A 27818-nucleotide genomic window follows, 5' to 3' on the forward strand; every position below is an offset into this window, starting at 1 on the left:
TCTACTGCTACTGCTTGAGGATCCGAGATCGGGGAGCAATAGGTTTCTAATCTGTGGTTCTTGTTGGTTGCGAACAGGTCTATATTGGGCCTTCCCCACAGATGCCACAGTTGTTGGCAAATCTGAGGATTGAGAGTCCATTCCGTGGGTAGGACTTGATCTTTTCTGCTTAACAGATCTGCCCGGACATTTTTCTCTCCTGTACAAACCTTGTGAGAGAGAGATCTTCCTTTCCTGTGCCCAAATCAGCAGATCCTTTGCTGATTCGTACAGGGAAAAGGAATGCGTCCCCCCACCCCTTGCTTCTTTTATATAAGCGAGGGCTGTTGTGTTGTCCGAGTGAATCTTGAATCCCCAGACCTGAGACCTGTTCCTCGAAATGAACCAAAGCTGATGAATGGCAGTTAGCTCTTTCTTGTTGATGTGCCAGGACACTTGTTCTCCTTCCCAAATGCCTGACACTTCTTGCGAACCTAGGGTCGCTCCCCACCCTGAATCGAGGCGTCTGCAAACAACGCTAGGCGCGGGTTCTGTAAGCGAAGGGAGATTCAACCTTTGCTTAGTTTCTGTGGATCTAACCACCAACGGTATATTCGCCTTGATCCGTTTCGAGATTGGAAAAGTCTCTCCCAGATTGTTGGACTTCCAATCCCACTTCTCCTTCAGATAATAAAATGAATGGGGTCGTAGGTGAAGTCTTCCTAAGGAAACGAACTGTTCCATCGAGGAGAGGGTACCCAGCAAGCTCATCCATTCCCTCGCGGAACAATGTTCTTTCCTTAAGAAGACTGACACCTTTTCTAGGCAGCGTTCTCTCCTTTCCTGCGAAGGATACGCTAGAAAATCCCGAGAATCCATCTGAATCCCCAGATAGACAATACTTGCGGGGAGTCAGCATGGATTTCTCGTGATTTTACTAAAAGTCCTAAGGACTTTGTCAACTTTAGAGTCACTAAAAGGTCCTCCAGACATTTTTTCTCCGATTGGGCTCTTATTAGCCAATCGTCCAGATATAACGAGATCCTGATCCCTTCCAGATGTAGCCAATAAGCTACATTCTTCATGATGTCCGTAAAGACTTGAGGGGCAGTCGAAAGTCCGAAGCACATCGCTCGGAACTGGAACACTTTCCCTCGGAACATGAACCTCAGATATTTCCTTGCTGCCGGATGAATTGGCACATGGAAATACGCATCCTGAAGGTCCCAGGACACCATCCAGTCCCCTGGACGAAGAGCAGATAGAACAGAGGAAGACGTCTCCATTGAAAAATTTCTTCTTCAAGACAAAGAAATTCAGGGCACTGACGTCTAGAACTGGTCTCCATCCCCCCGATGCTTTCGGTACCAGAAATAGCCGATTGTAGAATCCTGGGGACTGGAGATCTTGAACCAGTTCTACCGCTTCCTTGGAAATCATCTGTTCCACTGCTTGCAACATAGCAAGCTTTCGGACCGGATCCGAGTATCTGGCGGTTAACTCCCTTGGAGTTGTCGTCAGGATTTTATTTTCCCTGAAGGGGATTAAGTATCCTTTTTCAGGATAGAGAGGGACCAGGAGTCCGCTCCCTCTGCGCCCAGGACTTTGGCAAAGTGGAGTAGCCTGGCGCCTACTTTCGTCTGGAGGACTTGCTGTTCTCTAGACTTCCCGAAGGACCTTCTAGATGGTCTACTCTTTCTCTCTGGTCTTCGACCTCTAAGAGGGGGCTCTAGAAGAGGAGGCCCCTCGAAAGGGCTGAACAAAAGAGGGTCTCTCTTTCTTCTCTATCGGCACTGCCGGCCTAAACTTCTTGGCTGAGTGCGTGAGGAGATCTTGAGTTGCCTTCTCCGTAAGAGATTTCGAAACCTCTCTAACCGTCTCTTGTGGAAAAAGGTGCGGGGATAAAGGAGCAAAAAGAAGAGATGTCCTTTGCAAGGGTGATACTGCTCTTGCTAAGAACGAGCTAAAAGACAGATCTCTTCTTCAAAACTCCCGTTCCAAAAAGAGAGGCAACTTCCACAGAACCGTCCATGACCGCTCTGTCCAGGCAAGCCAGGACGCTCGAAAGTTCCTCCATGGAAACAAAGTCCGTGTCCTGAGCTCTCTTCGCTAATGCTCCTAACGCCCAGTCCATAAAATTGAAGACTTCTAGGGTTTTAAATAGGCCCTTTAGAAGGTGGTCCAGCTCACACATGCCCCAAGTCGCCTTAGCAGACAGCAACGACTTCCTCCTAGAAGAGTCCACTAAGGACGCAAAATCCGCATCCGCGGAAGAAGGCAGACCTAACCCCATCGGCTCTTTGGTCTCGTACCACCTTCCTGGTTTGCCTGTTAACTTGGAAGGAGGGCAGGAAAAAACTGTCTTGCCCGCTTCCCTTCTGGAAGTCAAACCACTCTGAAAAAGTTTTCAATGCCTTTTTCATACAAAGAGCGTGCGCATTTCTTAACGAAGGAAGACGATTTGAGAGCTTTAGTGCTGGACATCAACGATCCTGGTGAAGGAGGGTCCGCAGGATGAAGGGAGTCTCCGAACTCCTTTAGCAGCAAAAGAGAAAGTCTCTTGTAGTCCGAAACTGCTACATCTACAGGCTCTTCGTCTTCCGATACCTGGTCCAACTGATCTACAGAAGGAGATCGTTTTGGAGTGATCTGGCTCTTCCCGGGAGAAGAACTCCTTTCCCGAGAAGGGGAGCGCGGAACATTAGCACTCCTATACGAAGAGTGAGGCTCCTGTCTGTCGGCAACACTCTTGTGCCTACTAGACTCTTGTTGTCTAGGTTCGCCGGGTTCGTGGCGCTTGCTAGGCTCCTGGCGTCCTGATTCAGGGCGCTTGAAAAGATCCCCGCGTCCTGATTCCTGACGCTTAACAGGCTCTTGGCGCCCTAACACTTGACGCCTAACGTACTCCTGGCGTCCTGTTTTCTGGCGTCCTAACTCCTGGCGCCCTGACGCCCTGATCCTGACGCCCTGACTCCTGGCGCCCTGACTCCTGACGCCCTGACTCCTGGCGCCCTGACTCCTGGCGCCCTGACTCATGGCGTCCTGGCTCATAGCGTCCTGATTCCTGCCTTCTAGCAGAATCCTGACGTCCTGAATCCAGCGTTTTAAGAGGCTCTTGACGTCCTTTCTTGCGTCTTGCTGCCTCTTTGCGCCTGTCTGGCTCCTGGTCCTGAAGACCCAAGGGATCCTGATACCTAAATCGGTTTTCCGGTTCCTTGTAGCTAAACCGATCGAGACTTCTGCTCGATGCGCTGTGTCTAAGAGGACGCTTCGGGGAAGCCAGCCTATAGGCGAAAGGGCTCTTCTCTCAGGAGAACAACTCCTATCCGACGAGTCCCTTGACGAAGGCGATAAACGCCTGGAGACGTGAGAGTTCTCTCCTATACGAAGAAGGACGCTTAGCGGAACTCTTAACAGGGAGCGAGACATCCTTCCTCCTTGTAGAGTCCTTAGCAAAAGAGCCTACGAGCGACGCTAACTGCTCTTGCAGACAACAACCAAAAACTTCTTGGTCGGATCCTGAAGAGCAGGCTCCTCTTGTCTAGTACCTCTTAAGGTCCCGAAGGCCAATCCTCGGGAAAAACGCTCTGGGCTGGAGTCAGCGAGTCTCCTTTAGGCGCCTTCCAGGCTCTCTTCAAAGGGCGCGAACCCCGGAGGCCGAACTCCATCCTCGTTTAGGAGGAGGAAGAGTCTGAGGCCGAAAAACACACTCCTTTAAGGAACCGCCTTTTTCTTCGCGGCAATCCGAGGCAGCCTGGGACTTAACAACAGGATCTGCCGAAGGGACGCCTGACCGTTGGGGATGTTCTGCATCCTCCCTGCGGCTTTCGACATTCCTCCTCCCCTGGTCCTGGGAGTTTGGAAGAGGTCTAGGCCTAGGAGCAATGAGGAACCGGTCAGACGCCCCCTCCACTGCACTGGGGACACTGCACAAGTCACTATCACCACTCTTACCTTGGTTTAGAGCTCGTAGCTGAGCTTGAAGTTTCTTAATTGAAGCTTTTACATTTTTCCCTCTCTGATGAAGAATCTTTTGGATTTCAGAACAGGGAGAAGCAGCTGAGGCTAAGGGAAAATTGTTAGATGGAGAGTTAATTTCTTGTTCTAAGGAGCAAGATCTAACTAGATGACCTAGCTGAAGCCTTCCTCACTCTATCTCTCTCAAGCTTCCTAACATGATGATAATTCCTTCCATTCAAGCTCAGTAAGGTTCTCGCATTCCACCACACAGGTGTTAATAAAAGAACATTCATTCTCCCTGCATTTAGCGCAAATACTATGCGGATCTAATGCCGATTTAGGCAGCCTAACCTTACAGTCTTCCCTACTGCAAACTCTAAACATAGGTGAAGCCTTAGCGTCAGACATCGTGAAAGAGTAGTCAAAACCAAAGTCGAAAAACAGTCCACAATAAGCGTATGCCAAGCCAGAGAAAAAACAGAATACGTCACCAAAAAACCAATCCAAATTCTCGGCAAACGAGTTGAAATCCAAGATGGAGGAACGAACAATAGGTGTTGTCCGTTCACCGACAGAGAAATTATGGCTAGAAAACGGGAATAGTTCCAGACCCCGCCACCCAGCGGCGGGAATGGTGGATCACCTGACCTACCTGTCGCTGTGCCGCGAGTTTTGAAATTCTGTCGGGACGACCGAGTCTATAGCTAAGTATATATCTGCTGGGTAAGTTACTTGTACAAAAATAGATGAGTTAAGCTAATTTTTTATCGTCCCGATCATGCCTGTAACGGAACAAGGAGCCTTGTTCTTTCTGCTCAATATCCCTAAAGAGATGACGTAATATGTTTTCGTCTCGGACGTGTACGCTCAACTACCCCCATTAACCCTAATACGCATATTTACGCATATAAAAGATTCATTCGTTTTTGAGAAGTAGCGATGTGCGTTAAGAGAGTGTAGCATTGCTCTCAAGCTCTCAAGTCTCTCCCTCTCTCTCTCTCTTTCAAAATCTCTCTCTCACGCTCGCTCGGTTGCGAGGCTGTTTCATTAACTTAATGTAGCTCACATTAATTTTGTATTGAGAAGGTCACTCAGTAACTGTATTAATATATGTGTTGTTTGTGGAATCTGAACATAGTATTATTTCTATTAGTTTTGTGAAGGCGCCCACGAAAGTGTAAAGGTGTGTAACAGGCCTTTAAGCTGCAGCTGCGTAAACAGGTATTTTTACAAATGTTTTGAAGTGCACTTTGAGGTTTTATTTTACCATTGGATAAAATTATAATTTTTTTTAAATACATTTTTATTTTGCTTTGTTCTTCTGACATATCCATTTTTATATGCTTAATGTTTGTACTGTCAATACTTTAATAGTTTTCATATTATGCATTAAATAATATTCTATTATGTAATTGTTTGACTCTAACACTTGCAAATTAATATTCTATTATGTAATTGTTTGACTCTAACACTTGCAAATTAATTTGTATTTAATTAAATTCCATTTCAAATTTAATTATTGCTTATAATTTAATTTAATAATTTCTTGATAAACTTTGATTTAATTTTGCTTAATAATTAATTCAGGAATTAATTAAACTTTTGTTTTCAAGTAATAACAATTTCCCGGAGATTGTGAATTTCACTTATAAATATGATATTGTCATGTTACAATAAAGTTTTATACATACTTACCTGACAGATATATACTTAGCTATAGACTTCCGTCGTCTCCGACCAGAATTTCAAATTTCCGCGGCACACGATACCGGTAGGTCAAATGATCTACCGCCCTGCCCTGGGTGGCAGGACTAGAAACCATTCCCGTTTTCTAATCAGAATTCTTCTCTTCCACCTGTCTCCTGCGGGGAGGCTGGGTGGGCCATTAATCGTATAATATCTGTCAGGTAAGTATGTATAAAACTTTATTGTAACATGACAATATCTTTTTATACATTCAACTTCCCTGCCAGATATATACTTTAGCTGATTAGCACCCTTGGTGGTGGGTAAGAGACAGCTAACTACTGAAATAGACAGGTCAAACAACATATGTTGTAGGTATTAATAAACCTTGGTTCCTACCTTATTAGGCTGAAGGACTCGCGGCTACTGCCTTGGAGTCTGCTTAGCCTCAAGAGCCTCAGCGAGATATTGATCTATGGCTAAGAGTTCTGTGGGTCTGCCAATGGGGTCTTATCCACTTACTCGGCAGAGCCTAAAGGCCTTTGTCATTGGGTGCTATTCCACTAACATGACAATACACCTTGTTCAAGGAGCACAACACCGATCCCGATCACCTGATCCTAACATCCATGTTAGTTCTAAGATGAAGGAGTTATCCCCGAACTCCTTACAACAACCAAAAACTCGAAACATAATTACACTTTCATTACAATATACAAAAAAAAAAAAATTTTGTACTCCCCTACTAGCCATACATACCCTTGATCCCTACCAACAATGACACTATGCTCCCGTGCGACATTAGTGAGCTTGCTAATAGAAAACCAAGCACAATATCTGACAAGAGGGTTTATGTACGATAAAAACACAATATTAAGGATCAGTCTTTGCTCCAAGACCCAGCACTGTATCTGCTGATACAAAGGCCTAGCGAGAAGCACTTCTCATAGGTCACTCTCACATCCTTCAGATAATGAGATGCAAACACTGAATTGCACCTCCAATATGTAGTCTCAATGATATTTTTTAGAGACATATTCTTTTGGAACGCCAAAGACGTTGCTACTGCCCTCACCTCATGGGTCTTGACTTTTAGAAGACCGAAGGATTCTCCGAGCAGTTCTTGTGAGCGTCCGTAATAACGCTTCTCACAAAGAAAGCCAAGGCGTTCTTGGACATGAGTCTTTTTGGGGTTCTTCACTGCACACCAAAAGAGCTTGTTGACAAGCTCCCATCTGTCTCTTCCTCTCTAAATAATATTTAAGAGCTCTCACTGGACAGAGAGACCTCTCTATCTCTCTGCCTACTAGGTTAGATAGGCCTTTTACCTCAAAACTTCTGGGCCACGGTTTTGACGGGTTTTCGTTCTTTGCCAGAAACATTGTCTGGAAAGAACAGATGGCAGCATCTCCTTTGAACCCCACCGTGGAATCCAGAGCGTGCAATTCGCTCGTCCTCTTGGCTGTAGCGAGAGCCACCAGGAACAAGCATTTCCTAGTGACGTCGCGGAAGGAAGCAGATGTAAAGGCTCGAATTTATCCGCGATGAAAGGAATTTCAGGACCACGTCTAGATTCCAACTAGGTGTTCTAGGAGTAGCTGCCTTTGAAGTCTCAAAAGATCCTAATTAGATCGTGTAGATCTTTGTTGCTTGCAATGTCTAGGCCTCGATTCCTAAATACTGAAGACAGCATGCTTCTGTATCCCTTATTGTTGAGACAGAAAGGTGTGTTCCTCTCAGAAAGAGGAGGAAATCGGCAATATTCACTATAGAGTACTGGAGGAGGACAGCTTCTGACCCTTACACCACCTCCTAAAGACTTTCCCACTTTGATTGGTATACTCTTCTCGTCGAAGCTCTGCGGGCTCTAGCGTAGAAGCCGCAGCCTTGCGAGAAAAGCCCCTCGCTCTGACAAGTCTTTCGATAGTCGAAAGGCAGTCAGAGCGAGACCTGGGAGGTTGTGATGAAACCTCTCGAAGTGGGGTGTCTGAGTAGATCTGGTCTGTTTGGAAGCGATCTGGGGAAGTCCCACTATCCACTCCAGTACCTCCGTGAACCATTCCTGGGGCTGGCCAAAATGGGGCCTATTAGCGTCAACTTCGTGCTCTTCGAAGCTACGAGAACTTCCTGAGCACTTCCCCCAGGATCTTGAACGGGGGAAAGGCGTAGTGTCCACACCCGGACCAGTCCAGAGAAACGTTTGTTCTTTCGCGAAGGCTCTCGGATCTTCCACTAGAGAGCAAAATATCTCTATTCTTTTGGAGAGGAACGTCGCAAACAGGTCTATGTGAGGTCTTCCCCCACAGGGACCAAAAAACGACTTCGACACACTTCTTCGTAGAGGTCCATTCTGTGGGAAGGACCTGATTCCTCCTGCTCAGTCTGTCCGCTCTCACATTCTTGATCCCTTGAACAAACCTTGTGAGGAGAGTTATGCCTCTTTCTTCCGTCCAGGTAACAGGTGTCTTGTTAACTGATAGAGGGAGAAAGAGTGCGTGCCTCCTTGCTTGCGTATGTAAGCCAGAGCCGTGGTGGTTGTCCGAGTTTATCTGTATCACCCCGCCTCTGACTATCTCTTCGAAGAACTTTAAGGCTAGGTGTATGGCCACTAGTTCCTTGCAATTGATGTGCCAGGACACCTGTTCCTTTGTCCAGGTGCCTGACACCTCCCTTGCTCCTAGCGTCGCTCCCCATCCCGACTCCGAAGCGTTCGGTATATAACACTTGGTCTGGGTTCTGCAGGGCAAGCGATACGCCCTCGTTCTTTTGAAAGAGAGGGATCCACCACTTCAAATGATCTCTTACCTCTTGTGGAAGTTGGAAGATGTCCGAGAGTTGTCCCGTCTTCCAACTCCACACCCCTTTCAGGAAAAAACTGAAGAGGGCGAAGGTGAAGCCTCCCCAGAGAGAAGAACTTTTCTAGTGAGGACAGGGTCCCTAAAAGGCTCAGGTAATCCCTCGCTGAACTGTTCTTTCTCTCTAAGAAGCTCGAGATTCTCGACAAACCTCGAGTGATTCTTTCTCGCGAAGGCGGATATACTCGAAAACCCCAAGAATCCATCTGAATCCCCAGATAGACCAAGTTCTGGCTGGGGATCAGCTGTGGACTTCTCGAGGTTGACGAGCAATCCCAGCGAATCTATCATGTTCCTTGTTACTGATAACGTCCTCCAAGCACTGAATCTCCGACTTGGCCCTGATCAGCCAGTCGTCCAAGTAGAGGGAGATGTTTTATTCCCTCTAGGTGAAGCCATCTTGCCACATTCGCCATCAGGTTGGTGAATACTTGCGGAGCTGTAGACAGACCGAAGCACAGAGCCCTGAACTGAAAGATCTTGTCTCCTATTACAAAACGAAGATATTTCTTTGACAAATGGTGAATGGGAACGTGGAAATATGCGTCTTGCAAGTCCCAGAGAGACCATCCAATCTCCTGGACGAAGAGCCGACATTACTGAGGCGGACGTTTCCATGCGAAACTTCTTTTTCTGAAACAAAGCGATTCAGAGCGCTTACGTCCAGAACTGGTCCACCCCCCGATGCCTTTGGTACTAGAAAAAGGCGATTGTAAAATCCCGGGGAGTGTGGATCCTGCACAAGTTCGATGGCCTCTTTTTTCCCACATTTGTTCCACCATTTGAAGGAGTCTTTCTCATTACCGGGTCTCTGTACCTCGCTGACAGTTCCCGAGGCGTAGATGTTAGGGGAGGCTGTTGTCGAAGGGGATTACATATCCCTTCTTTAGGACCGACACTGACCAAGGGTCGGCTCCCCTTTTTGCCCATACTCCTGCAAAGTTCAGGAGTCTGGCGCCCACTGGTGCTTGAAGGAGCAACAAGTCATTTGGATTTCTTGAAGGGCCCTAAAGGAAGACCTTCCTCTCTTATCAGAGCTCTTTCTGGCATGGCAGGGGGACGAGCCGCTGTACCTCCACGAAAGGGCTGCTGAGGAGGACGAGAGTCCTTCTTAATCGCCGACACTACAGGGCGTCCCTTTCTTGACGTTTGTGTTAGTAGGTCTTGTGTCGCCTTCTCAGTTAGCGAGCGAGATATATCCTTCACTAACTGAGAAGGAAACAGATGATCCGATAGAGGGCGAACAATAAAAGCAGTCCTCTGGCTCGAGAAACCCCTTTTCGATAATAGGGATCCAAATACTGATCTCTTTTTCAGGAGACCAGCACCAAAAAGGGAAGCCACTTCACCCGAAACCGTCCTGTACTGCCTTGTCCATGCAAGACAGGACGCTATGGAGAATCTCTGGGTTTTTTAAGAAACTCCGGATCTTTAGATTTGTTGGCCAGAACTCCGAGTGACCAATCCAGAAAGTTGAACACCTCTAAAGTGACAAAAAGTCCCTTTAGAAAGTGGTTCCAACTCTGAATGTGCTCCACGTCGCTCTGACCGATCCTAAGAGTGACGTCTAGAGGCCTCCACAAATTGGAAAAGTCCGCATCTGCAGAGGCAGGTAGAGAAAGACCCATAGTCTCTCCTGTCCCATACCAAATACCTCTCTTTCATGTAGTTTGGAAGGAGGCATGCAGAATACCGTCTATCCTAACTCCTTCTTCTTGTCCATCCAAGAATCTAAAGAATGGAGTGCCTTCTTCATCGATATAGCAGGCTTCATTTTCAAAAAGGCCGAAGATTTTGCCGTAGCCGAGCTCGAAAAGAGAGAACGAGGAGAAGGAGGAGCCGCCGGACTAAGAGAATCTCCAAATTCTTGAAGCAATAATGAGGCTAAGACTTTATAACTCGAGAGTCCCTCATTAGCAGGAGGTTCGTCATCCGACAATTCGTCTAACCCTCGATCAGACGAAGGAGAAAGTTCACGTTTGGAGGGAGAGTCCTTCCAAGACCTCCTACGCTCTGAAGGAGAGGAGCTCCTATTTGGAGAAGAGTCATAATTTCCAGGAACGAGTCTCCGACTCCTGCCTCCTGGCTCTTGACTCTTGCCTCCTGACTCCTGCCTCCTGGCTCCTGACTCCTGCCTCCTGACTCCGGACTCCTGACTCCGGACTCCTGGCTCCTGCCTCCTGCCTCCTGACTCCTGCCTCTTGGCTCCTGGCTCCTGCCTCTTGACTCCTGACTCCTGCCTCTTGACTCCTGGCTCTTGCCTCCTGGCTCCTGCCTCCTGCCTGGATGCCTCCACACTCCTGGCTCTTGGCTCCTGCCTCCTGGTTGACTCCTCACTCCTGGCTCTTGGCTCCTGCCTCCTGGGTGACTCCTCACTCCTGGCCGGTGCCAGACGTCTGATAGGTTCATCCAGGTTCGTACCGGGGAAAACCTCACCTCGAGTAGGAGTATCGATCCTGCGGCAGATACCTCCATACGTCTGGAGGATCTTTTGATCGGAAGGGAAGAGTCTTTCCTTCTAGGAGGCTCCTTTGACAGAACTCCTACAAAAGACGAAATCTGTTCTTGCATCGCCATCATGAATCTCTTCGTAACCTCCTCTTTATCCTCTTCGGGAGGAGGGGAAGGAGGAGGGGAGGAGTCCATAGCCTCCACCTCCTGCCTCCTTCTCACTCTGGTTGAAAGAATGGCTCTTCTTGCCTTCTTCACTTCCCGAGGGAGACTCCTCAGGGAAGTTTTCTGGGCTCGAATCAATAGTCGGAGCCTTCCAAACTCCTCTTGAGTGGCCGAGATCGATCTGAATCTCTCCAATCATGTCTCGGAGATGAAGATCCCGACGACGAAAAACACTCACTCAGGACGCTTTTACAATAGCGATCCTTGGCAGTCTGGGGTGTCACAGAAACCGCCGAAGGGACACCTGATCGGTGGGGATTCTCTCCACAAACCTCCTTTCGGTTTTCGACATTCTTCTCCTCTGGGCATGTGAGCTTGGAAGAGGTCTAGACCTAGGAGCGTTGCTGAGCCGACCAGATGCCCCCTCCACTACACTGGGGACACTCATATCACTGTCCACTGAATAATCACTAGCCTTACCTTGTATGGCAGCCATTTTGTTTTGTTTTCCATCAACTTGAAGGCTGCTTTTAGATCCGCAAGTTCTTTTGCTGAATCTACAGGTTCTGCAATAGGAGAAGGGGCTGCAATGGAAGGAGAAGTAGCAATACTTACCCTTGGGGAAGATCCCAAGCTAAGAATTAGTTCAGATCTAGAACTACTTAAACTTCTATAAGAAGCCTTCTCCTCTTTACTTTCTCTCTCTCTCTAACTTTTTTTAAATAATTAGTTAGATTCTTCCATTCGTTCTCACTCAAGTTCTCACATTCCTTACAAGTATTAGTAAAAGAACATTCATACTCCCTGCAACCCTTGCATACCGTGTGAGGGTCTACCGAAGCTTTAGGCAACCTCACCTTACAGCCTACATTCACACAACGTCTCACAACCATTCCAGAGTCAGACATTATTAAAGAAAATTCCAAAATCAAGTCCACAAAACAGTCCACAAAAGCGTATGCCAATCCAACAATCCAGATATGTCACCAAAGTCGGTCAAGAAGATCAATTGCCGGTGAAAAAAGAAAAACCAATCGAGAGGAACCAACAACAATGTTGATGGCCCGGGCGACAGAAGAATTCTGATTAGAAAACGGGAATGGTTCCTAGTCCTGCCACCCAGGGCAGGACGGTAGATCACCTGACCTACCGGTAGCGTGTGCCGCGAAATTTGAAATTCTGTCGGAGACGACGGAGTCTATAGCTAAGTATATATCTGGCAGGGAAGTTGAATGTATAAAATGGGGCTATTAGCGTCAACTTCGTGTTCTTCGAAGCTACGAACTTCCTGAGCACTTCCCCCAGGATCTTGAACGGGGGAAAGGCGTATGCGTCCACACCCGACCAATCCAGGAGAAAACGCGTCTATTGCGAGGCTCTCGGATCTTCCACTAGAGAGCAAAAGATCTCTATTCTTTTGCAGAGGAACGTCGCAAACAGGTCTATGTGAGGTCTCCCCCACAGGGACCAAAGACTTCGACACACTTCTTCGTGTAGAGTCCATTCTGTGGGAAGGACCTGATTCCTCCTGCTCAGTCTGTCCGCTCTCACATTCTTGATGCCTTGAACAAATCTTGTGAGGAGAGTTATGCCTCTTTCTTCTGTCCAGGTTAACAGGTGTCTTGTTAACTGAAAGAGGGAGAAAGAGTGCGTGCCTCCTTGCTTGTGTATGTAAGCCAGAGCCGTGGTGTTGTCCGAGTTATCTGTATCACCTCGCCTCTGACTATCTCTTCGAAGAACTTTAAGGCTAGGTGTATGGCCACTAGTTCCTTGCAATTGAGTGCCAGGACACCTGTTCCTTTGTCCAGGTGCCTGACACCTCCCTTGCTCCTAACGTCGCTCCCATCCCGACTCCGAAGCGTCGGCATATAACACTTGGTCTGGGTTCTGCAGGGCAAGCGATACGCCTTCGTTCTTTTGAAGAGGAAGGATCCACCACTTCAAATGATCTCTTACCTCTTGTGGAAGTTGGAAGATGTCCAGAGTTGTCCCGTCTTCCAACTCGACACCCCTTTCAGGAAAAACTGAAGAGGGCGAAGGTGAAGCCTCCCCAGAGAGAAGAACTTTTCTAGTGAGGACAGGGTCCCTAAGAGGCTCAGATAATCCCTCGCTGAACTGTTCTTTTTCTCTAAGAAGCTCGGAGATTTTCGACAAACCTCGAGTGATTCTTTCTCGCGAAGGAAACTACTCGAAAACCCCAAGAATCCATCTGAATCCCCAGATAGACCAAGCTCTGGCTGGGGATCAGCTGCAACTTCTAGAGGTTCACGAGTAATCCCAGCGATTCTATCATGTTCCTTGTTACGATAAGTCCTCCAAGCACTGAATCTCCGACTTGGCCCTGATCAGCCAGTCGTCCAAGTAGAGGAGATGTTTATTCCCTCTAGGTGAAGCCATCTTGCCACATTTCGCCATCAGGTTGGTGAATACTTGCGGAGCTGTAGACAGACCGAAGCACAGAGCCCTGAATTGAAAGATCTTGTCTCCTATTACAAAACGAAGATATTTCTTGACAAATGGTGAATGGGAACGTGGAAATATGCGTCTTGCAAGTCCAGAGAGACCATCCAATCTCCTGGACGAAGAGCCGACATTACTGAGGCGGACGTTTCCATGCAAACTTCTTCTTTTTCTGAACAAAGCGATTCAGAGCGCTTACGTCCAGAACTGGTCTCCACCCCCCCGATGCCTTTGGTACTAGAAAAAAGGCGATTGTAAAATCCCGGGAGTGTGGATCCTGCACAAGTTCGATGGCCTCTTTTTCCCACATTTGTTCCACCATTTGAAGGAGAGTCTTTCTCATTACCGGTCTCTGTACCTCGCTGACAGTTCCCGAGGCGTTAGATGTTAGGGGAGGGCTGTTGTCGAAGGGGATTACATATCCCTTCTTTAGGACCGACATGACCAAGGGTCGGCTCCCCTTTTGCCCATACTCCTGCAAAGTTCAGGAGTCTGGCGCCCACTGGTGCTTGAAGGAGCAACAAGTCATTTGATTTCTTTGAAGGGCCTAAAGGAAGACCTTCCTCTCTTATCAGAGCTCTTCTTTCTGGCAGGGGTGGGGGACGAGCCGCTGTACCTCCACGAAAGGGCTGCTGAGGAGGACGAGAGTCCTTCTTAATCGCCGACACTACAGGGCGTCCTTTCTTGGACGTTTGTGTTAGTAGGTCTTGTGTCGCCTTCCTCAGTTAGCGAGCGAGATATATCCTTCACTAACTGAGAAGGAAACAGATGATCCGATAGAGGGGCGAACAAATAAAAAGCAGTCCTCTGGTCTCGGAGAAACCCCTTTTCGATAATAGGGATCCATATACTGATCTCTTTTTCAGGAGACCAGCACCAAAAAGGGAAGCCACTTTACCCGAACCGTCCTGTACTGCCTTGTCCCATGCAAGACAGGACGCTATGGAGAATCTCTCCGGGTTTTTAAGAAACTCCGGATCTTTAGATTTGTTGGCCAGAACTCCGAGTGACCAATCCAGAAAGTTGAACACCTCTAAAGTGACAAAAAGTTCCCTTTAGAAAGTGGTTCAACTCTGAAGTGCTCCACGTCGCTCTGACCGATCCTAAGGAGTGACGTCTAGAGGCCTCCACTAAATTGGAAAAGTCAGCATCTGCAGAGGCAGGTAGAGAAAGACCCATAGTCTCTCCTGTCCCATACCAAATACCTCTCTTTCCATGTAGTTTGGAAGGAGGCATGCAGAATACCGTCTTTCCTAACTCTTTCTTCTTGTCCATCCAAGAATCTAAAGAATGGAGTGCCTTCTTCATCGATATAGCAGGCTTCATTTTCAAAAAGGCCGAAGATTTGCCGTAGCCGAGCTCGAAAAGAGAGAACGAGGAGAAGGAGGAGCCGCCGGACTAAGAGAATCTCCAAATTCTTGAAGCAATAATGAGGCTAAGACTTTATAACTCGATAGTCCCTCATTAGCAGGAGGTTCGTCAATCAGACAAACTCGTTCTAACCCTCGATCAGACGAAGGAGAAAGTTCACGTTTGGAGGGAGAGTCCTTCCAAGACCTCCTACGCTCTGAAGGAGAGGAGCTCCTATTTGGAGAAGAGTCATAAATTCCAGGAACGAGTCTCCGACTCCTGCCTCCGGCTCTTGACTCTTGCTCCTGACTCCTGACCTGGCTCCTGACTCCTGCTCCTGACTCCGGGACGATCCTGCCTCCTGACTGGCCGGATCCTGCCGATCCGGACTCCTGCCTCCTGACTCCGGACTCCTGCCTCCTGACTCGGACTCCTGGCTCCTGCCTCCTGACTCCGACTCCGCCTGACTCCGGACTCCTGGCACCTCCTCCTGACTCTGCTCCTGCCTGCTGCCTCCTGGCTCCTGCTCCTTGCCTGGATGCCTCCACACTCCTGGCTCTTGGCTCCTGCCTCCTGGTTGACTCCTCACTCCTGGCTCTTGGCTCCTGCCTCCTCGGTGACTCATCACTCCCGGCACATGCCAGACGTCTGATAGGTTCATCTAGATTCGTACAGGAAACCTCACCTCGAGTAGGAGTACGATCCTGGCGGCAGATACCTCCATACGTCTGGAGGATCTTTTGATCGGAAGGGAAGAGTCTTTCCTTCTAGGAGGCTCCTTTGACAGAACTCCTACAAAAGACGAAATCTTGCTCTTGCATCGCCATCATGAATCTCTTCGTAACCTCCTCTTTATCCTCTTCGGGAGGAGAGGAGGAGGGGAGGAGTCCATAGCCTCCACCTCCTGCCTCCTTCTCACTCTGGTTGAAAGAATGGCTCTTCTTGCCTTCTTCACTCCCGAGGGAGACTCCTCAGGGAAGTTTTCTGGGCTCGAATCAATAGTCGGAGCCTTCCAACTCCTCTTGAGTGGTCGAGATCGATCTGAATCTCTCCAATCACGTCTCGGAGATGAAGATCCCGACGACGAAAAAAAAACACTCACGCAGGACGCTTTTTACAATAGCGATCCTTGGCAGTCTGGGGTGTCACAGAAACCGCCGAAGGGACACCTGATCGGTGGGGATTCTCCACAACCTCCTTTCGGTTTTCGACATTCCTTCTCCTCTGGGCATGTGAGCTTGGAAGAGGTCTAGACCTAGGAGCGTTGCTGAGCCGACCAGATGCCCCCTCCACTACACTGGGGACACTCATATCACTGTCCACTGAATAATCACTAGCCTTACTTGTATGGCAGCCATTTTGTTTTCCATCAACTTGAAGGCTGCTTTTAGATCCGCAAGTTCTTTTGCTGAATCTACAGGTTCTGCAATAGGAGAAGGGGCTGCAATGGAAGGAGAAGTAGCAATACTTACCCTTGGGGAAGATCCCAAGCTAGGAATTAGTTCAGATCTAGAACTACTTAAACTTCTATAAGAAGCCTTCCTCACTCTTTCTCTCTCTAACTTTTTTAAATAATTAGTTAGATTCTTCCATTCGTTTCTCACTCAAGTTCTCACATTCCTTACATTCATACTCCCTGCAACCCTTGCATACCGTGTGAGGGTCTACCGAAGCTTTCGGCAACCTCACCCTTACAGCCTACATTCACACAACATCTCACACCATTCCAGAGTCAGACATTATTAAAGAAAATTCCAAAATCAAGTCCACAAAACAGTCCACAAAAGCGTATGCCAATCCAACAATCCAGATACGTCACCAAAAGTCGGTCAAGAAGATCAATTGCCGGTGAAAAAAGAAAAACCAATCGAGAGGAACCAACAACAATGTTGATGGTCCGGGTTCGACAGAAGAATTCTGATTAGAAAAACGGGAATGGTTCCTAGTCCTGCCACCCAGGGCAGGGCGGTAGATCACCTGACCTACCGGTAGCGTGTGCCGCGAAATTTGAAATTCTGTCGGAGACGACGGAGTCTATAGCTAAGTATATATCTGGCAGGGAAGTTGAATGTATAAAATTTGAATTTAGAAATAAAATTTTGTATTTGGAATTTATATGAGCATTTTATTATATCACCAGTATTATATTTTATTTTTGTGTTTAGGTAGAAATATAGTGATAATTGTGCCGTTTCCTGTCACAAGCAAATCAGAATCAGGGAAATACTTAGATTTGAAATTGCAGGAGTGATACCCTTTAATTAAGATTACCTCACACCTATTTTAATGAACTTTGATTGTTTTCTTGACTGTTCAGTTATAAATGGGATCACAATTACCTTTAGAGTATTCAGTCGTTTAGTATTTGTGATGAAGGGTCAGGTGTCTGGCTGTAGTGAGGTAAGTAATAACCAGGTACTTGAACAAACTGTGCCCTAAGTACAAAGGGTGTCCCAGACCCAGGAATAAAAGGGTCTCTTGTACTAGCAAGTACAATGGTAAGTGTAGTAACCAGATACTTGGCAATTTTGGTCAAACAAATATTAATGGTGTCCCAGACACAGATCTTTGACGACTTCGTGCACCAAGTATTAATGGTGTCCAGACCCCCAGATACTCTAGGCCACTTCGTCACAATAATATATATATATATATATATATATATATATATATATATATATATATATATATAATATATATATATATGTGTGTGTGTGTGTGTGTGTGTGTATATATATATATATATATATATATATATATATATATATATATATATATATATATATATATATATATATATATATATATATATATATATATAATACGAAAGTTAGGAACGTGATAAACCCAAGGTCGTTGTGCTGACGAATCAGCGCAATAACCTTCGAAACGAACACTGGATTTCGGGAGTGACTGCGTCCTGTGGAGTCAGACCGTCAAGTTCCTCCAACAAGAGCGCCTCCCGAGACCCTCCTCCTTCAGAAGGAGGAACCACAACAGACCCTTCCCGGTCTCCTCCGGCCACTTACGCATACTATCTGGTCGGTCCTAAGACCGTGCCAGGCTCGTAGGCGTCGTGGTGGGACCGTGAGGAGCGCGCTCCCCACGATCACTTCGGTTCGCCTCGCTCTTCCTGGTGCAACCCGAGGAAGTGGAAGGGATCGGAGAGGATGACCTGACGCTCCCCCCTCGCCCACCGGCAAAACCGGTGTGCTTAAGGAGCTGCAGGTGATCGCCAACCCACGGTGGCAATCGAGCTGCAGGCCTGGTCGTGCAGCTCTCCGGGGGAAAGCGGCTGGACCGAAAACAGTGGCTCTGGTCCCGAGCGTCAGAGGAGCTGCTGCTGGTCTCCCTACCCGCCCTGTCCCGGCAGAGTCTGATGTCGCGGTGGGAGCGGGGCCTATCCTCATGGCGCGTCATGCCACTGGAACCATCCGAAGCCGGTTCCGGCGACCGAGGGGACCTCTTCCTTGCCTCAGCCTGCGGCCGGTCTGGGAGCGTTGCGTCAACCCTGGGTACCAGCGGATCGCTACAAGAGCAATCGCTGGTCTGGCGGGATCACCCCTGAGCGACTCTCACCAGTCTTTTCCGTTCCGTGCCTCGGTTCCTGGCCACCCAAGCGAACTCGGAAGCCTGAGCCTTGGCTGCACGGTCACCCCCGGGCGACCGCACACCCGGCACCTCTCGCGAACGAGAGGCCGAGACGGAACAAGATGTAGCAGCAGAGCCCCTAGCACCAGGTGAGGAGGAACCGATGTTAGCCGGTACCCCTCTGGTCCCCATCTTCTTCTTCCCTGCGGAAGGAGATACGGCGGGCCCGCGGACCAGCGGAAGACTCCCCCACGTCATACCGGAGTGAGAGGGCCCTTACAAGTTCCCGAAGGAGACTTCTAAGGGGGGGAGAAGGCGGCCTTCTTCTTCCTCCTCGGCTGTGAAGCCTTGGAAGTCGAAGGGGAAGAGGCAGCAGCAGGCGACGACGACACCTTCCTCCTCTTCTTCTTCTTCTTCTTCGTCAGCTTCCTCAGGACAGTCGTTAGGTCCTCCATCCAGGACGGAGCCGGGGCAGTTGCTGAAGCAACACTGCCTGGCTGCACCTGTCTGGAAGGACCTGCGACTGGAGCAACAACACTGCAGGCAGGAACAACGTCGGCAGGGGTTGGTCCAGGTACGGCAGGAGGCGGGGCAGTGGGCCAGCAAACATCCTGGTACTGGCGGCAGGTCCAGGGTGAGCTCTTGGGCACCGGAAGTCGGGTGGGGGCTGAGGTCGAGAGCGGGCAACCTGGGCGGCGGTGTCCACAAGACCCTCCTTGAAATACCTGGAAGCGGCGCCTGAACAGACGCTGAAGGTGATGCAACAGCCCCCGAACACTTGGTGTCCCCTGGAGACCCAGGGAGAACCAAACCTGGCCGAGGTCGTCACCCACAGCAGGCACACCTGAGGAGGCAAGGGGGGTTCCCCCTCGCTGGGGAAGGGGGGGGGGGGCAAGTCCCACCCCGAGCAAACGGAAGACCCCGAGTACAACTGAATGTCAGGGTATCTTGCCCCCTCCTCTACGCTTGACGAATCGGGCGAAGAGGAGCGAGAAACAACCCCCCCCCCACGAAGGGGTAGGAGCCATACGTGGGAGTTGAGATGGAGGAAGGAAAGAAGACGACTTGTCCGTGACCAGGGGAGTAGCCGGAGAACTTTGCGATGACTTCCTGGCAGGCTTAAGTCGCTTCCTCCTCCCCTCATATCGCGCCCACTGCTCCTCTGACCACAAATAACAAATATCACAAGGCTCGGTGCGAGAGCATTCGCGCCCCCGACACCGAGCACATAATTCATGAGGGTCAACCTCAATAAAGGAGCGGAAGGCCCCACACTTACGGCCCTCCACACCAGGGCACAGTCTGCGGCTGAAGGGGGGGCGTGGGGAACTCTCCAGCTCACGAGAATCCATAATAATAATAAAAATACAAAATTCACAGGTACTCACAGTATTTTGACACAAGCACACAAGTATTAGAGAGCAAACCAAAGTTTTGAAGATACAAAGCATACGACGAAAGGTGGGCAGAGAGAAGTGGAGAACACACCTGTCACCCAGCGCGGACAAAAGCAAAGTGATTCTTCACCTCCCAGTCACGCGGTGCGCTGACTGTTGGACAAGCAGTTAACTACTGAACTCCCTTGTTCGAAGCTTTCGACTGGTTCCAGCTGCCGCAAGTTACGTTCGTTGTTAAAGGACCGATGGTTTGTATTACGTATCAGAACAAATTTTTTTTTGTATGCCAATCGCACCGTTAGCGCAAAGATATAAGCTAACTTTAACAGCAGGTAAGATTCATTCCAAATATAAAATAGAACAAAAGACATTGTAAATAATATATTGTAGTGCCTCATCAAATTTGGGCATAAGGATATTCTGAGAGTAATCATCAACATACTTAAAACATGAAATTGACCAACATGTGCAAGTTATACCACTTGGTTTCATCTCTACTTAATAAGCCTACATTACATACTATACATATACTGATAACCTATAAGGGACTGACCTGCAGTGATTTTTTATCCATTGTGAGAAGCTGCTTCAACATTATTCTTTTAAGTTTTGGCATAAAACTGAACTTCAATGAATGCGGTCCTGTTGCCAGCAGAACAACCTGCGTTCATCTCTTGATGAACTTGCTCCTTCCACAACACTCAGAGAACAGGACCTTACTCTTCCTGGTCCTGGTCTGGATGCAAAAGGTGCAATATTTGGATTTTTTCTCAAATCCATTACACCGGAGCTCTCCGAGAGATGTCGTCTGCGTGGAAAGGAATGAGAAGAAATACTGGACCAGTGATGGTTCGCTCTCCCTAGGTCAGAGTCTGAGTATGTTCCAGAATCTTCCTGCTCCTCTCCTTCTTTATCACAGCCATGACTTGACCCCCCTAATAACCCAATATTTTTGTCTGCGGTACTACCATGCTTTTTCGATGATGATGGTCCTTGTGGCATTCCAAGAATGTTACTGGTTCCCCCTTGGCCACGGCCAACTGACGCCCACTCTTTAGCACTAAATCTAATATCAATATCAAACTCAAGGCAACTAGGTTGTCGTCGAGGCATGGATAAATCTTGAGCATTATTTTCCTCCATTTCACAAGAGTCTCCATCATCATCATCCTCATCATCTATAGATGAGGACTCTCCACCCACCTTTTTTCTTTTTCGCAGCAAGAAAAGTTTTCGAAGTTTATTAGCAGCAGCAGCAAGTGCTTTCTTTTTAGCAGCTTCAGCATAGGTAGCGCTCTCATCTGCCTTCATTCGCTTCCCTTTGAGCTTGTTTTTAATTTTTCTGGATATATCAAATCTAGACTGCATGACTACAGGCATAGCACCATTACCAAAAGACTTCGGAATCTTACCATGGCCAGTATTTGATCTCAGTAATTTACCTGAATCACTACCTTTCAAGCCACGTGCGAGGCCACTTTCAAATCGACTTACTGGCTGTTTCTGTTTTGTCTTTTTCCCATTTCTACTCCCTCTCCCCTTTTCTAAAACATTTTCATTACTCCCCCATGTATCTTTAACTGGCTGATGTGAGGGATGAATTTTCCTAAATTCTCTAAAATCAGTCCCAGCCCTTCTTTGCAAATCTTGTAAATTATCGCGACTCTTATGCCCATGAAGAGACAGGGACGATGGTCTGCGATGGGTTTTCAGCATCTTCGGGGTCATCATACACACCATCTCTGTTTTTTCTGGCCACGATGAGAGGAGGAGGAATGACGACGTCTGGGATCTACATGATCATGAAATGAGTGTCATGTCCACTAAAACTGCTTTCATGGGGATGACCTCTACTTCCAGATCTGTGGTTGGCACTGGTGTTACTGTTACCGTTGTTCCTTTTTGGATAGTTCTTCATAACCCGAGTACCAAATGACCACTGTGGAAATTGGCTTTGGTGGGCATTCTTATTATCATTTCTCCAACAAGGACCACCTAAATAGGCATCCATAGACTGCTTCTGTTGTGCCCACCATTTCAAGTCAAATATATACTGTCCTGTTTCCCCTGCATAATAAGTTGGATGATTCTGGCCCCAGAGCCTTGCTGGGTATTGTGCAAGTGGGTGATGACCCTGATCTGACTCAGCATAAATGTTGGGATGAGTCAGCAAGGGCCATGACCCAGCATACTGGGTTGATGGGGGACCCATCGAAGACTGCTGAGAGCTATGAGGTGGTCCTACATTTTGAGAAACACCATCACTTTGCTGATTATCATGTTGCCGCCTGCTTTCACTACGATAGTCTATGGGAGAAGGAGTCCTTCTGAGTCGTGGTGGAGTGCCAAGCAGTGATGGTCTATGACGAGGTGGTGATGAGAGTCTGGGATGAGCATCAGCATCGGTTCTCATATTCCAATCCATTTGAGATGAACCATTATTCCACCTTCTTGGCTGGTCCTTAGGCCCATCCTGCTGCTCCCCTTTTACATCCCAACGTGAATGTCGCATAACACAGATGCTATTCTGCAATAACAAGAAACAAATTAGCACACTTGCTATTAGTGCAAAACAACTTTAGAATTAATAAAAAAAATTCACAAATACTGATACTGGCAAAATGTATAACACCTACTTGATTAGCTAATAAAATGGGCAACCAGCTATAAAGAAATTCATGTTACTTTAATGAAAAAAATGTGTGAAAGCTAGCTTCCCATTTCATGCTGTTTATATCCTGTGCTATGACAAAATATCCAATAATTTGATTAATTTAGAGGGAGTGACAAAAAAGTGAAAATGATATTGTCATGTTACAATAAAGTTTTATACATACTTACCTGACAGATATATACTTAGCTATAGACTCCGTCGTCTCCGACAGAATTTCAAATTTCGCGGCACACGCTACCGGTAGGTCAGGTGATCTACCGCCCTGCCCTGGGTGGCAGGACTAGGAACCATTCCCGTTTTCTAATCAGAATTCTTCTCTTCCACCTGTCTCCTGCGGGGAGGCTAGGTGGGCCATTAATCGTATAATATTTCTGTCAGGTAAGTATGTATAAAACTTTATTGTAACATGACAATATCATTTTTATACATTCAACTTCCCTGCCAGATATATACTTAGCTGATTAGCACCCATTGGTGGTGGGTAAGAGACAGCTAACTACTGAAATACGAACAGGTAAAACAACATAATTTTTTGTAGGTATTAATAAACCTTGGTTCCTACCTTATTAGGCTGAAGACTTCGCGGGCTACTGCCTTGGAGTCTGCCTAGCCTCAAGAGCCTCAGCGAGATATTGATCTATGGCTAAGAGTTCTTGTGGGTCTGCCAATGGGGTCTTATCCACTTACTCGGCAGAGCCTAAAGGCCTTTGTCATTGGGTTGATATTCCATAACATGACAATACACCTTGTTCAAGGAGCACAAAACCGATCCCGATCACCTGATCCTAACATCCATGTTAGTTCTAAGATTGTAAGGAGTTATCCCCGAACTCCTTACAAACAACCAAAAACTCGAAAACATAAATACACTTTCATTACAAAATATACAAAAAAAAAAAAAATTTTTTTTTGGTTTTGTACTATCCCCTACTAGCCATTACATACCCTGATCCCCTACCAGCAATGACACTATGCTCCCGTGCGACATTAGTGAGCTTGCTAATAGAAAACCAAGCACATATCTGACAAGAGGGTTTATGTACGATAAAAATGACATTTTTATAATAATATAAAGTTTCACTTATACTTACCCGGTGGTTACATATAGCTGTCGTCTCCTGACGTCACGGCAGAATTTGAAATTCGCGGTAGCGCTAATGGTTTGACAGGTGATCCCTCTACTCCCGCCCTCTACCGGGTACCGGGAACCATTCCAACAATAAATCAGAAGTTTCATGCCTACCTGTCCATATGAGGGAGGAAGGGCGGGCTTCGTTATGTAACCACCCCCGGTAAGTATAAGTGAAACTTTATATTATTATAAAAATGTCATTTTCACTTATAATTAACTTACCGGTGGTTACATATAGCTGATTGACACATTTAGGTGGTGGGACAATGGCAGCTAAAATAACTGTTGGAATTATCCGAAGATATAGGTTCCTTACCTTTAAAGACCGCTGACTCAGTGGTTACTGCCTCTGTAGTCTGCTGGCCTTTATTGTACCGACAGGATATAATGGATCCGTGCGTCGGACACAATAATAAGTACTTGCCGTTGAGGACGTGACCGTAACGGACAAGACTATAATGCCCCTGCTCAGGGCGCAGTACAAATCACCACAAAATACAATGAAAAACGAGGGATCACCACAACCGTTTAAGAAATACACCAGACATTAAAAGACTGAAAGATACTCAAAAAACTCCCTGTATCTTCAGACAACCTTAAAAATACAAAAAACATAATCAAGGAGAAAAGTTAGTGAGGATGGGATACATCCTTCTCTCCCTCACCCAATACCGTGTCAGTCACAATGAATGGCCCCAATGTACTGCAATTTTCATATGTGGTTTGCAAATCTGTCAGATAATGAGATGCGAAGACAGAATTGCTTCTCCAATATGTAGATTTAATAATGTCTTTCAAAGACAGATTACGTCTAAAGGCCACCAGACGTAGACACTGCTCTAATTTCATGAGCTTTGACTTTAAACACTTTGATATCTGAGTCCTGACATGTCGTGTGCCTCAGAAATCAAACTCCTTAAAAGAAGGAGAGCGCATTTTTAGAAAGAGGACGAGAAGGATCTTTCACTGAACACCACAGGTTATCACTCTTACCTCTTATACCTTTGGTCCTTTGCACATAATGTCTAAGTGCTCTCACTGGACAGAGAAGACCATTCAGGCTCATTAGGCCCCACTAACTCCGAAATGTTCTTTATAGAGAAAGAACGAGGCCAAGGACGTGAGGGATTTTCATTCTTAGCCAAAAACCCCAGCATTGATGAGCAAATGGCATTGCCCCTTAGCGAATCCAACTCTCTTATCAATAGCATGCAGCTCACTGATTCTTCTAGCTGATGCTAAAGCACAAAGAAAAAGGGTCTTCCTGGTCAGATCTCTAAAAGAACTAGAGGAGATCGGTTCGAATCTATCTGACATCAGCCATTTAAGAACTACATCCAGGTTCCAAGCTACTGTTTCTTGACTCCTTGTCTTGGTCGTATCAAAGGAACGAATCAGGTCTGAGAGGTCTTGATTATTAGAAATGTCTAATCCTCGATGTCTGAACACAGAAGACAACATAGCTCTATAACCCCTAATCGTCTGGGTAGAAAGCTTCTTCTTCTCACGAAGAAAAAGAAGGAAGTTTAGCTAACTGAGCTATAGAGGTCTTAGAAGACGAAATTCCTTCTTCTTTGCAACCAAGCTCTGAATGGACCCACTTAGGCTTGGGGTACACTCGATCAGAGGATTCTCTTCTGGGTCTAGCAATAGCCCTTGAAGCTCTCTTTGAAAATCCTCTCTTTCTGAGGACGATCGCTCGACAGTCTGAAGGCGACTAGTCGAAGACGCGGACAAGTTGTGATGGAACCTCAGAAAGTGAAAAGGGGCTGTCTGAGTAGATCCTTCCTTAAACGGTAACTCTCTCGGAAAGTCCGTCAACAGCAGTAGTAGATCCGGAAACCATTCCCTGGCCGGCCAAAAGGGGGCTATCAGAGTCATCCTGACGTTCTGATGACCTCTGAACTTTGCCAGAACTAATCTTAGCATTTTGAAAGGTGGAAAGGCATACAGATCCAGATTTGACCAGTCCGAAAGCATGGCATCCACTGTAAACGCCTCCTCGTCTGGAACTGGGGAGCAATACAGTGGTAGACGAGCTGTCTTGTTTGTGGCGAAGAGATCCAACTGAGGGACATCCCCAAATCCCCAAAGCTTCTTGCATATTTGAGGATGTAATGTCCACTCTGTGGAGAGGACTTGTCCTCTCCTGCTGAGAATGTCTGCCTTTACATTCTTCGAGCCTTGAATAAATCTTGTGCTCAAGACAACCTTGTTCTCTTTCGCCCAAATGAGTAGATCTCTCGCCGCCTCGCACAGAGAGAACGAGTGGTCCCCCCACCCCCCTGTTTTTTTATGTAAGAGAGAGCCGTGGTGTTGTTCTGCTTTGAACCAGCACTACTTTCCCTCTTACCTCTGTCTTGAAGTGCATTAGAGCCAAATGAATCGCCTTCAACTCTTTTAGATTTATGTGCCAGCTTTTCTGATGAATCTGCCAAAGACCGACACTTCCTTTCTCACCCAGAGTAGCTCCCCACCCCCTTTGTCCGATGCGTCTGACAAAAGAAAAAGTAAGGTTGGGGCTCAACTGGCTTAGAGACAAGCCTTCCTCTAGCCTTCCTTCTGATTTTCACCAAAGTAGGTCCTGTTTGATTCCTTCCGAGATGGGGAACACGAAGGAGTCTGGGAACTTCTTCCTTTGCCACTTCTGCTTCAAGTAAAATTGAAGTGGTCTCATGTTGAGCCTGCCCAGACTTACAAATTGCTCTATTGAAGCCAAGGTTCCTAAAAGGCTCATCCACTGATTCGCCGAGCAAGTTTGTCTGACGAGAAATTCGTCTATTTTGTTCAGGCAAGAGTCGATCCTTTGGCGAGACGGAAAAGCCTGAAAAAGAACTGAATTCAGTCTCACTCCTAAATAAACTATCTCCTGAGAAGGAGTGAGACATGACTTTTCTTTGTTTACTAACAAACCTAGGCTTTCCGTCCATCCTTAAAGTCTTTTGTAGGTCCTCCACACACTTCTGTCTGGACCTTGCCCTGAGAAGCCAATCGTCTAGATACATGGATATTCGTATCCCGTCTAGATGAAGCCACTTTGCTACTGACGACAGAACTATGGTGAACACTTGTGGAGCTGTCGATCAGGCCGAAGCAGAGAGGGCCCTGAACTGATAAATGCGGCCCTGGAACACGAATCTCAGGAATCTTCTCGATTCCGAATGAATCTGGAATATGAAAATAAGCGTCCCGAAGGTCTATGGAAACCATCCAATCTCCAGGATGAAGAGCCTGCTAATACCGATTGGGTCGTTTCCATAGAAAAACTTCGTCTTCAGGACAAAGACGTTCAGGGCACTGACGTCCAACACCGGTCTCCAACCCCCGTGGCCTTCTTTACCAGGAAAAGGCGATTGTAAAATCCTGGTTCCTGCGGAGAGTCCACTAACTCTATGGCCCTCTTTGCCAGTAAGGCGAGAACTTCTTGATGGAGGGCAGCAAATTTTTCGGAGTTCTCCGAGTAGGCTGACAAATTCACAGGAAATTCTGTGAGAGGGGGGTGCTTGATGAACGGAATGGTGTATCCTTCCTTCAGGACCTGGACCGTCCAGGATCCGCTCCGAGATGAAACCAGGTCTGCCCGCCAACAAAAGGTGTAATCTGGCTCCTACTGCTGTGTGGAGGACTACGGGCCTACTTTTTGATGGAAGAGGGAGTGGTTTTTAGAAGAGGCTCTACCTCTCCCACGAAACCTGGAGGAAGATCGAACGGGAGCTCTACCCTCGAAATGGTTTAGGAGCTTCCGTGGAGGGAGCACTCCGAGAAGCAGAAAGAACCGGAGCTATCTTCCTGGGCTTCTTCACTGACTGTGTTAAAAGATCCTGGGTCGCTTTTCTGTGTTAAAGATTGAGCGATCTCGCTCACAATCTCTTGCGGAAATAGGTGTTTCTTTGTCCAAAGGAGAGAAGAGCAAGGCAGATTCTGGTTCGATGAAACCCCTTTTCGACAAGAAGGAGCACCAAAGCTGTCTCTTCTTCAACACTCCAGAGGCGAAAATGGCAGCGAGCTCCGAAGCTCCATCCACAGATGCCTTTATCGATACAATCCAGTACCGAGGCAAAATCCTTCAACTGCTCCTCCGAAAGTCCAAATGACTTGACTTTCCTGGCCAGCGAAGC

General features: G+C 47.2%; 1 protein-coding gene across 1 annotated transcript in view; it reads right to left on the reverse strand.

Moving 5' to 3' along the window:
- LOC135226626 (uncharacterized) overlaps positions 1–22422 on the reverse strand; it is a 40859-nt gene extending 18437 nt beyond the window's left edge. The window contains 3 exon segments of the mRNA XM_064266341.1: positions 20448–20543; positions 20546–21650; positions 21691–22422. Coding sequence (XP_064122411.1) covers positions 20448–20543; positions 20546–21650; positions 21691–22406 — 1917 coding nt within the window. The 5' untranslated portion in view covers positions 22407–22422.
- Between the last annotated feature and the right edge of the window lie 5396 nt (positions 22423–27818).

Source organism: Macrobrachium nipponense, chromosome 15 (genome assembly GCF_015104395.2).
Source record: "Macrobrachium nipponense isolate FS-2020 chromosome 15, ASM1510439v2, whole genome shotgun sequence".
Classification (NCBI taxonomy): Eukaryota; Metazoa; Arthropoda; class Malacostraca; order Decapoda; family Palaemonidae; genus Macrobrachium; species Macrobrachium nipponense.